Raw genomic sequence first — 12817 nt, 5'->3', positions numbered from 1 at the left:
CTGGGAGCTGCCATGTTGTAACTTGTGTTACCTTCTCTGCTGTGGCCAATTAGAGACAGTTATATATAGGTCACTAGAGTGTGCAGCCAATGGTTGTGCTGGATTTAACAGTGTTCTGCCCTTCCATTTCTAACAGGAACTGAAAAGCTCACAATTTTAGAATGGAATTACAGGCAAAGAGGACAAAATAAATAATGAAAGTATATTGCAGAGTTGTTTTATATATACAATTTATCATTTTATATTACCATCTCAAAGTGTTTAATGTCCCTTTAAAATTGTTTATACTGGTTCTTAAACTAGCAGGAAGAGCAAGTTTGTGCACTTAGTCTAAACTTCAAATGAGTAGTAGATTTTTTTTCTGACAAATTTCAAATGTATGTCTATTTCCACTCCCACTGCATCATGTGACAGCCATCAGCCAATCACAAATGCATTTACATATACTCTGAATTCTTGCACAGGCTCCGTTGGAGCTGGTGACTGAAAAAGTGTAAATATAAAAAGACTGCACATTTTGTTAATGGAAGTACATTTGAAAGTTGTTTAAAATGGCATATTCTATCTAAATCAAAAAGTTTAATTTTGAATTGAGTGTCCCTTTAAGCAATATTTTGTAATGTATGTGTCTCTCCTTCACACACAGAACCTGTATAGCTACACAAACAGCTCTCAACCTAAAATTTGCTTTTCTACCTTTTTTACGTGACCTCACAAGCAGTACTGATGAGACTTGTTAGATAATCTTACCAGATAAGAGAGTTTAAGATCATCGGGCCCCATGACATCAGGGCTCGTGACAGTTTCTAAGAAATCTCGCTAGTATAAGAAGCCCCTGTCTTAATTCTCTAAAAGCAATTTTTACCTTATGAACGGTGTCTCACAAAGGGGTTTTAAGTATGTGAAGGTGATGAATATATTACAACAGGGCTCACAAAAAACATAATTTAAACATTCTATAAAATGAATAAATTGAATATTAAATCTGATTTGTATTGGCTGCAGGATATAATTTTTTTTTGTAATTCTTTTTTTTTATTGAAGAGATACAGGTACAAGGCAAAACTTACACACGCATACAAGGTAAAGACACAAATAGAAAGTTACAATCATAGTTCCATATCAGGTGCTACGTTCTAAGCATTAAGATATTAACATACGTGTGATAAAGTTGGTTCATTGGTATGCAAGATTCAAGTATACGCTATTAATACAAAAGAAGTTTGTGCATTGAGAGGTACATAAAGCCTATTCCATTGTCATTATGTGCCGCACCCATGTCTCTAAATTTTATAATATTAACAAAACTAAACAAAAAAAACAAACAAACACGTTAACCCCCCCAAACCCCCCCCCCCAAAAAAAAAAACACTCAACTAAAGTCTTTGGAAGGGGGAGAATTATATTTACTCCAGGATGTGACGTGGAGAGCTTGGTCAGACTTACGCTCCCTGACGCCAGTCTCCCAGCCGCTCCATGCACTGTACTTGAGTAGCTTGAAAAGAGTAGTCCGCCTGGCAGACAGAATCGGAAGCACTGGGGGAAAACACACATCCGCGTCTCCAACAAATGCAGGCGGCTCAAATAGTATAGTGAAAAGGAGCTGCCTCAAAGCCGGAGTTAGATAATCAGAGGGACAGTCGTTAACGCTTGCGACTAATTGCGGAGCTTGTAAAGGAGTAGTGTACTGTAGAAGATCAGGTGTAGCTGCAGGGTTGTCCACTCCGCTGTAGAACTGGGGTCGCAACGGCACAATCCGCTCCCCGTGAGTATATTGCAAAATAAAAAATCCATAGTCCCGGGTGTTGTGGCGCTGTTCTTCGCTGCCTGGTCAAGATATTGTGTGGTTGTGTTGTCCAGGCTCAGTGAAGAGGTGGTAACATGAGAGCAGTATCCCATGCCGGTAACCAAAGTATCCATTGCCAGAGGGGTCCCAGCCACCTTCGGCTTAGTTAGTGAGACTTGCCGAGGTTCAATCAAACAAATAAGAGAGATTTTAGGGTGTTCATGTACGCAAAGCTCTTGTATTTCACAGAGAAGTTCCCCCATAGCTATTGTAAGGGAGTTCAACGATGGCGCAAAGACCTCAATAAGTGCTGCGGTAAGGTGCTCCATAGTGAGCACGTCTGAAAGGCCCAAATGCTTTTTAATGCCTTCTCGGTGGCCAGGGGTTGTAGTGTCCTGATCCTGCGGGTTTCCCGGGCTCAAGTATTGCCATGGGAGGTCTGGGTGGCTTGGGATCTGCCACAGTGCTTTTATGAGCAAGATTCACAGAGCATTGTGAAGCTGTGGCCATCTTGGTTAGCCACCTACCGGAAGTATCAGGATATCATTTTTAAAGTGCTTCCCCTGTCCCCTGCTAACATTGCTCACCCCAACAAAACTTCCCTTTCTAACCACTAATTTCTATGGTAGACAACCAGCTCCAATACTTTCTATGGTAGACAACCAGCTCCAATGCTTTCTATGGTAGACAACCAGCTCCAATACTTTCTATGGTAGACATTTCACAACTAGGGTTGCCACCCAGGCAGTATTTTACTGACATGGTCTCTATTTTTAAGGTTCAGGTCAAAGTTCAAAATAAAGATATCATGGTCAAACTTCTTCTAAGTATGGTGGAATCTAATAATAAACAAATGATCATTTAAAATCTGTCCTAGCAGCTTCATTTCTTGATTTATGCTGTATAATTATTTATGCAAATGTATGCTAATTTTTTTCCAGAAAAGTTTGCAACTTTCTCTAGGAATAGCCCCTTTTTTAAGACAATTTCTTGAGGGCAGCCCCTGCGAGTGTCAGGGTGGTTTTTCATGTCAGATCTAGTGAATGTAATATAATCTAGCACCAGGTGAGAGATGTCTATATAATGAATGTATCCCATGCTAACTAAATAGGGCCAACTCGTTATAAGGAGAAACAACACTTCACTATGTACTGAAATCAGAGGTCACATTGTGTTTTGCCTGATTATATGAAGTAGGCAGATCTATCTATAGGTTACTTGCTGAGCTATTTAATTTGCTCTGATTAGGTTTTGCTCCATTAGCTGTAAGTTTGCAGTAGTTGATACAGATATTTTCATGACTAAAATGGTTAAAGACACATAAAACTGTACAAAGAAAATGCTCTAATGTGTTAGAGCCATTTATTATTGTACTGTAGCTTACGTATCAGAACACATCTGGTGAGTCAATGACAAGAAGCATATGTACGTAGCCACCAATCAACAGCTGGCTCCCAGTCGTGCATTGATTCTCCAGAGCCTGCCTAAGAATGCTTTAAATACACACAAAAAAAACTAAGCAAACAAAGCAAATATGATAATATTGGTACATCAATATGTCTCTTAAAATCGCATGCTTTGTCTGAATAATTAACATTTCATTTTGTTTTTGATGTCCCTTAAAGTAAGGCTACAATTGGTCTGTACCTGGCAACATTCCAACAAGAAGTGATGATGATCTTTGATTATTCATTCAAAGTATTATTTTTAATACACTTCTAATTTTGTGTAAGAAAATATATATTTTTTTAATTAAGCTTCCATTTTCAATCCATCACCATCTCCAGATAATTAAATGGTTTTGTAGGGGAACTGATGTCTTCTGTATCACTCCATGTTGCTACTGAATTCAATGAAATACAATGATGAGTTCACTTAAACTAGATCATTTGTCACAAAGCAAACAATTAGTAGGGAAATTTTAGTATTCATGCCACCTGAAAGCAAGAACAAGTTTAAAATTAAGAAGGATTCTCTATTATCTTTCTGGCCTTGGCAATACTATTGAATATTGGCCCAATTAAACTTTAAAGCGACATTCTAGTGAAAGAAAATAAAATGCTCTTGAGCATTGTTTATCATACTGTCAGGGTGCCAGGAATCAGACTGAGACAAGATGTGCAATAATAATCACACCTTTATTAATAGCAAAAAATAATAAAAAGTCCACAAGTCAAATAACAAGCCAGGAATCAAAACCAGAACTGGTAGTCAGACAAGCCGAGTCAGGAGCCAAAACGAATAGTCAGACGAGCCGGAATCAGGAACAAGGAGAACAGCAGAGTCAGGAACAAGCCAGGGATCAGGAACCAAGAGGGACGTCAGACAGCCAGGTAATACACAGGAGCTCTCACAAACAGGTCTGAGACAATGCAAGGGAAAAGTAAGCATACTGAACAGAGGCCCTTTAAATAATAAGTGATGACATCACAATTCTGAGACTGCATCCTGTCTCACACGGATGATGACACCAGTCTGGCCATAAAAGGAAGTGCAGGAAATGAGCAGCATCCCCCACAATGCACCATAGTCAGGAAGAGAGATGAGTAAAATGGCTGCCAGCAACACATGGCAAACAGATCAGGGAAAAAAAACCTGACACATACCTCTTTTTCTGTGGCCAATTAGAAAGCCCCAGCACAGTAATCACTATGTTGAATGTTTGAGGATCTGGGTTCTGGATCCTGTAATATCCACTCCACTCTCTCTGGGGACAGTGGTGGGAAAACATAGTTCAGGGTTAAATTACAGTAAATTTGGCAAAGTAAATAAAGCACATGTTAATAGTGCATAATAATCATGAGTACACATTTTATGGAAAATTACATTTTGAGTTTAAAGGAACAATAAACTCCAAATGTAATTTCCTAAAGGAAGGGCCATATTACAGTGGAGCACAAATGTTTGCGTGTGAGCGATAGGAAGTTTATTGCAGGTGTTTGCACTCGTCGGGCTTACCGCTGGTATTATGAGTTTAAAGTGAACGCAATCGCTTGAGCATAATCGCAATTTACGCTATACTGATTACCGCGTCCTCAGAGCTCTGGTTACCTCTGTTTTGCAAAAGACAAATGCTGCACAAAACACATCAAAAATATATTACAAAGTACAGTTGCACTCATAATAACACCATCTAATAAAAATTATTGTAAAAGAAAATATTGCACACAAATGTTTTAAGGGCTCAAAGATATGAGATCTCAGGAGTTAGAAAAAAAAAGGCATGTAAAAAGCTTTAACATAAAAATACATACATACATGTCTAAAGATGTTTATGTATGTATGTATATATATATATATATATATATATATATATATATGTCAATATATGTAAAGTGAAGTGCTGTAAAGGGAGGTATACCTGTATATATAGAATTATACACATATGTATTTATATGTGTATAAATCTATTTACAGATATATACAGGTATACCTCACTTTACAGCGCTTCACTTTACAGCGCTTCGCAAATACAGCGCTTTTGTGGAGCTGAAGTTCCAAACTCCAAGGATTTTGAAACGGTGCTGTAATCTTAGTGAGATTGCAAGAAAGTGACTGGGACCATTTTGTTATGCGCAGTTCACCCTGTTTACAGCATTACAGTGCGTTCTCAGTGTTATAGAGTGGAAAATGTTACTACAGTAATTGTCACTATTTTACAGGTACAGTATTTATTGAATACTGTGCTGTGCTAGTGTTAAACTAAACATAGCACTATAGAATTTGCACCCCTAATATATGTTAGTTCAAACATGTTTTCAAGTTTTTTAAACATACTGAGAAGTGAAAAGAAAGCTAAAACCACATTGTTTCACTTTAAGGCGGTTTTTACTTTACAGTGGGGCTCCGGTCCCTAACCCGCTGTATGAACGGGGTATACCTGTATACACATAAATACATATGTACACATATATAGACATATATAGAAGTGTACTGAAGCCTTTTGCAGTTAAGTAGAAGAAAACATTTTAAAACATATTTATGCAATATTAATTTTTAATAAACGTGCTAAACTGTAATTTACTATAAACATATACAGTATAATAGTATAATAGTATAGATATATTGCACCAAAATACCATCAGATATATGTAGAAATATGTATTTAGGAATAAATAGAATGTATTCTTCTATGTGAAGAACGTGAATGTGAAATAGTCCAATTTTCATGTCGGGTTAGCGCACATGAGAATATGCGATTGGGTTGGCACACGAGTTGGGTGTTTTTTTTCCCCCTTTTTTCTTTATTGACTTCTATGGGGAAATATGTGAATGCACATGCAATATTCTAAATTCACCTGCAAAAAGCTTACTTCTAGCGCAGTTAACACTGGAACAGGAGCGGTAATGTCTAATTATGCACAGTGAAAATGTTTGCAGGTCATTTTATTTCTTTGTTCTGTATTTTAAGTCTGAAAATTGTTTTTGTCCATTCCCCCTAGAAAGCTGTAGTGCATTCAGTAGAATTCAGAACTCTGAGCCTCCTATAAGCTCCACAGTGATTGGTTGATATGTGCTGCAGCTCATATCTACAAGTCTTTAACTGGCCATAAGTAATGGAGATAAGAATACAACACCCTAGAGGCTTTTCAAGGGGGTGGTTTGTTGGACTGTAAAACTATGCAGATTGCATTTTAAAAAGGGACAGTTTCAAAAGCTTTAAATACATGATTTGTTTATGCAGATTTTTACAATATTTTGATTAACTTATAATACATATTAAAATATACTTTCCCTTTAATATCCTTTAAAGTTTGAGAAAAGTATATGGATATATTTACGTCTGATGCTACCCGAGAGTCAAACATGTTACATAATTTCTTACACTACAGAGTGTCTGCTGGCCCTTTAAATAAGGACTAGCTGGCATATTATTATACAGGAAATAAATTAACATTGCTCATATGAATCCAATTGCTGGTAGTAGTGCAGGATTTGGCACGTTACATAGATCTGTTTCTTGAACACAGAAAACAGATAAGTTGCGTAATCAGAATCACTAAAGCTGATTATTCCTTAAAGTAACCTCAAACTCAAAAACATTACATCATGCATAGGAAAAAAAACCCAATTAAATGTTAAATATTGTGTGCATGAAAATAGTTAAAGCCGCTTAAACAGATATTGAAAGAAGCAGGAAATGTATGTTTGTGCACAACTCACCCTATGGACAGAGAACCAACTCCCTCAAGTTAACTAATACTCCCTTTCCCTTAGTCTCCTTTGTTATAACTTAGCTCCCTTCCATAACAGCATACTGAGGTAGTCTAAGGAGTATGCACGTATCTTGGGCACTAAACATGCATAATAGTGTTACAAGCCATGCTGCCATATAGCACTTCCTATGTGAGCCACATTTGGTATGCTCTCATAAAAAGGATGAAAAGCAGAGACTTCAGCGCAGGAGCATGCTTGTGTCTGGAACACTATTTGGCAACAGTTTTGCAAGAATTATCCATTTGGAAGAGCACTGGATGGAAGCACTATTCCCTGCAACATAGTGCTCTAGACACCCACCTATGTATCTCTGCAACAAAGAATATCAGGGGAACAAAGCAAATTTGATAATAAAAGTAAAATTGGTAACTTTTTAAAATGGTGTGCTCTGTCTTAAAATGCTTGGGTTGCATGTCCCTTTTATTTTGATTTCCAAATCCCTTTAAACAGATATATCTTTAATTCTGGATTTATTTGCAGCCCTTGAGAGCTGGACCTGGACACCCCCGGGTTAACCTTATAAAAAGGTTAGAAAGGGACATCTCAGACCTCTTGTAATTGGGGAAAATGCCTTCCCAGCTCCCACATAGGAGGGATCTGGGGAGTTTATAATAACATCTCCAAAGGGTTTTCTTTCTATTCTGACAGCTGTAAAACAGGAAGACAAAGGTTGCAGATAAAGCTGGCTGTGCAGCGCTCCCGGCAAGCACGGTGATGTAACAGCTCCCGTGCACTGACTAGCTAATGGTGCCTGTGTTTTCCAACAAGTTATCAGCATAACAAAAGGTGCACTGGTCCGTCATGTTTCTGCAAAATAAAAACCTTTAGATTTGTACCATTCAGAAGAACTTCAACCACCAAATACAAAAGGGAAAAGTTCACATTTTCACAGATAAAGGCAGCTTCTGTTCTATTTATCAGAATAATGGTAACTTTTGCCAGTCAACATAATTAAACAATGTACCATATGTACACTTATTTTAATAGAACAAAATGGCCTAACATAACTTTGAGAGTACTGGTGTTAGGGGTTTATAATTATATACACACATTTAGATGACTTAGAAATCCTCTGTAGCCACTATAAAATATATAATAGGGCTAAAAAACAACAACACACCAGCATGTAGAAAACCATGCAAAATCTGTGTGTGTGGTGGTGTGTGGGGGGGGGGGGGTAGCATTATATTGTAATGTAGTGTCCTTTCTTCTCATCCATTGCCCAATTCTCAAAAACTTGACGTCATGGAAAGAAATCATCATCTTATTTTACTAGGCATTATACTGTAAAGTAAGTGCCTCTCCTTAACATAATGCATATTAGTGAGTTTCCCTTAATGAGATACACAGTTCTCAAGGTAAAAATTGGATTTAAAAAAATTGCTGAGCGGATACTGATGACACATCTTATAGAATCTCGTCAGACCATAGAGCTTTAGAGAATCAGGCCTCCAGAATCCTGTATAGCCAGGTAAGCAGCTTTCAAGCTACAATCTGTTGTCCTAAATTTCTTTGAGAGACCTTGTGGTACTGACGAGACTTCATAGACAATCTTGCCAGACCAGAGAACTTTAGATCACCGGGCTCCTTTAGGGGCTGACAATATCTAAAGCTCTCTAATCTGGTGAGATTATCTAAGAAGTCAGTACTGTAAAGCCCGTAAACAATCTTAGCAAGGCACAAGTTTAGCTTGAGAGCTGTTTATTGCTATACAAAGTTGTGAATATGAAGACGAGACACATAGATTACAATATAGGGTCTAAAGAAAAACTTAGACATTTTATTTGATTTCTCCCCATGCTTGTGAGTTTTTGGTGACCAGGTCCCAAGTCTTAAAGGGACATGAAACCCCATTTTTTTTTCATGATTCAGATAAATTATACATGTATTCATTCTCTTGGTATCTTTTATTGAAGAAGCAGCAATGCACTCCTGTGAGCTAGCTGAACACATTTGTAAGCAAATTAAAATGGGCATACAAGTTCAACCACCAAAGAGCAGCTAGCTCCAAGCTCATCTATCTAGAATAAAGCAAATTAAATCATAAAAGTAAATTTGAAAGTTGTTTAAAATTGTTTTGTCTATCTGAATCATGATTTTTTTTTTTGTTTTTGTTTATTCATGTCCCTTTAACATTCTCAAAAATTCCACTCAGGAACAAGGTCGGGTGACCTCATTAGGCATAGTGAACTAGAGATTCAGGTCTGCAAAAAAGGAGTATAGTAAAATGTAGGTATCAACTGATCTTAGAGAGACTGCTAGTGACAAAAAGATGCAATAAAATAGACTACAGATCAAGCAATCACATGCTACCCTATAATAGAAGATAATATTCCTCAGTACACAAGCAATGACTACATTGTGGTCCACATGCCCAGTGAAAATATGTCTGTTTCTCTAGTAATTAAAAATACCCGCACATAACTGAAGGCATAATTACATATTAATACACTCCATACTTGGTATGGTGAATAAGATGCTGTGCATAATTACACAAATATAATAGTTACATATAGACACAAGTTAAAAAAAACACAACGTATACAAATAGAATGAAAATGAGAGATTAAAAAAATTGCATAATTACATACTGATACACTGCATACTTGGTATGGTGAATAAGATGCTGTGCATATTTACACAAATATAATACAGTTACATATAGACACAAAAAAAAACAACCTGTATACAAATAGAATGAAAATGAGAGATTAAAAAAAATGGATCAGGTTACTCTAGATTTTAAACTGTTACAATGTGAATGTAATTCTAAAAGGTCATATGCTGTCCTGTTACTTACAGGTTCCCAGGTGCTGCCTCACTAGGGCAAATGACAATCCACAGGTTATATGTTGTGGCTAAACTTTCCATTATTTCAACTGGCTGTCAAATACAATGTATGTAACAATACTGGACACTTAATGTAGGTCTCATCTCAGGGCTGGTATTTGCACATACAGGGCTGAAGGCAATGAGGTCAGATCTGAGGACTGATAATACCTCTAGGACAGCTGGCAATCCTATCCACTAGTAACCCCTGCACCTTTGATATCTAGCTTTGTGATCAGAATTTAGTACCCACAAACTTTATGGTATAGAACCATTCCTACATGGGCTTGGGTTTATATTACAAAGCACAAGTAAATAGATAAGCCGCCCAAGAGTGCCTAATTCACCTGTGTGTAGGGATACTACTAATTTATATCTGACTTCTTGTTATTATTTTAAGTGACACATCAAACCTTTATTTTATGTGTTAGCCCTGAATCTTCTGACTCACTCTGAATATAAATAATGGCTAAGAAGAATTTACCACTGTGTTTCCTCAGGGATAGTATGTGACACAGTTTAAGAGTATTTTTTGGTTCTTGGTATTATCTTGTGATTGTCCAGTCTCACACTTTAAGTATTTTTTTTGCAGGAATGACAAACATTACTAATAATTACTAAATAAAGCAACACACCATATCTATATCTATATATATATATATATATATATATATATATATATATATATATATATATATATATATATATATATATATATATATATATATATATATATATATATATATATATATATATATATATATTATATCTGTATATATATATATGAACTATAATTGCTTGGTCTGTACATTTGCTATCACTAGTTTGTTCTGCACATTGTAGCTAATAGTTATTGCTGTTTGCATCTATGTGGTCAGCGTTAGCCTCATGATTTGAGCACTTTACACGGATTCCCAGTTTGAGGCACATTAGCTGCTAATTGCAATGCAATGAGTGAGTGTAAAGTAGTGGATTGCAGAAGGAGCACATCCCTATAGACACTTCAGAATGGGTTTTGGAAACAGAACAGTTTTAGAAGCAATTATTAACCTCTTGGTTGCTAGGAAGAGCTGGAACGTAATGAGTTGATGCCCTAAATAGGGGTTAATGAATTAAGGATGGGTGGGTGTGGTAAGAAGATTTACTTAGTTCGCTTATTTCTCACAATCTATGGCTATCCTGACCCCCTAGATCGCTGTCTTCATTGGTAAGGGTGACAGCAGCAGCACCGGGTATGTCATTGTCACCCACCTGCCAGGAGCTGGACGGAATGTCGTTGAATCTGGCCAACCCTCCGAAGGTGTAACAGCTGGAGATCTGTTCCAAGCTCTCAGAGCAATGCCAGAGTAACCCAAAGCTCACAGGCTCCTGTCCGTCAGCACTGGCGGACTTCACGATCCAGGAGGGAGAGAGGAAGCTGAAGCTGCACACAGCCACCAGACAGGCAGAGAGCAGCACCCAGAAACAGGACACACAGCTGAACATCCTGTGCTGCAGGCGGGGAGCCAGCCCCAAAGCCACATCCAGCCCTGCTGTCTTCTTGTTCGGGTCCAGCAAGGAACGCATCTGGGAAGCAAAAAAGGAAAATCCTCCCTCCTACTTCCCCTCCTCCTAAATACAATGGGATCCTTCTAGACTGACATCAGAATGCACCCAGGGGTTCCTGTTCACCATCCCCACAGCAAGGGAGACCTGGCCAGGATCTGGTCCTGTGCTAATGACAGATGCTACACACAGGGGATCCGTGAAGGCTGCAACTTCAAAGGCTGCAGGAATGACTGGGAAGAAGTCAGGCTGCTGTATGAGCATGGGAAGGGGTGGTCAGATGCCCCAGCCTTTCCTCTGAGGCTGCAGGGAGTCACACATATGATTTATACACATGAAGACCTGGGTGCTGCTCCACAAGAGGAGGAGGCTTCCCATGCAGAAGAATGCAAACATCTAACCTGCTGCTATACAGACAGGTGTCCCCTGTGCCTGTCACTCACTCAGAAAGGGCGGGCACTTGTACAGTCATGTGACCCTATAGTGGCTAGATTTGAATTAGTTTATCTAGATATATTTTCATTTATACCTTTTATATTTCATTAGACCACATCATACACATTTAGTTTTGAAGTAAAATACTGTTTCTGACTCAGGTTATCTTTTTTGCACCCAAATCATTTTGACACAACTTTCTATCATTTGGTATACTTCAGTTCCAACTTAATAGATTCTACTAAATTATTAAAATATATACTGATTTGTGTATAGAAAACTATAGAGATATCTGGAATAAATTATACTATCCCATAGTATTGATATATTTGTAGTGCAGTTGTGAGATTTTTTTTTTTCTTTGTCTTTTTGAAAAATAAAATATATTTTTTTTATTGTATACATCCAATTACATTTTATGTGGGACATATTTAACCCACAGCTGTATCACTTTTTTTCCTTGAATCTTTTTATAAAATAATTGTGTTGTCAATTTACAGTTCCTAATTATGTGTCATTTCTTAAAAAAGAGATAATTCACATATTAATTTAGGTGTCAGTAGATGTGTTAATACAGTGCTAAATAACAACACAAGGAAGTTGATATATTTTACGTCTGTAGCATTATTAGGTGTTATATTAGTGTTTATTTGAAGTTAAGAAGTATTTGAAGATAAGTACACTTTGGATAGAGGATTTTATTTTTAAACACAATAGTTTACTATATGTTTAAATCTTTCAAAAGATTTAAAAAGGTTTTAAAAGCTGAAATCCTAAAACACTACCTTCGGTTCCAAATAAGGACACAGCTAGTAATCAGAGCATACGTATGTATGCCTGCATCTTATTTGCCCTGGAACTGCACAAAAGCACATTCTTTAATAAGTATTGATTCCCCTTTGCAGTTGTTTAAACACATAGTAAAAACAGGACCTTTTTTTTGGTATATCATTATGTATTTATTATTATTGTACCGTTACTCGTATATAATTATGTATTTCACAA

At 37.1% G+C, this 12817-nt stretch overlaps 1 protein-coding gene across 1 annotated transcript in view; it reads right to left on the bottom strand.

The window, feature by feature from the left end:
* Nucleotides 1-11615, bottom strand: part of LOC128653041 (LHFPL tetraspan subfamily member 7 protein-like) — a 396987-nt gene extending 385372 nt beyond the window's left edge. The window contains exon 1 of the mRNA XM_053706087.1: nucleotides 11084-11615. Within this exon, the coding sequence (XP_053562062.1) occupies nucleotides 11084-11398 (315 nt within the window). The 5' untranslated portion in view covers nucleotides 11399-11615. The remainder of the gene's footprint in view (nucleotides 1-11083) is intronic.
* Between the last annotated feature and the right edge of the window lie 1202 nt (nucleotides 11616-12817).

The sequence above is a fragment of the Bombina bombina genome, chromosome 3, assembly GCF_027579735.1.
Source record: "Bombina bombina isolate aBomBom1 chromosome 3, aBomBom1.pri, whole genome shotgun sequence".
Lineage (NCBI taxonomy): Eukaryota > Metazoa > Chordata > Amphibia > Anura > Bombinatoridae > Bombina > Bombina bombina.
Note: the sequence above shows the minus strand (reverse complement) of the source record. Positions and strands in the feature narration are given on the sequence as shown.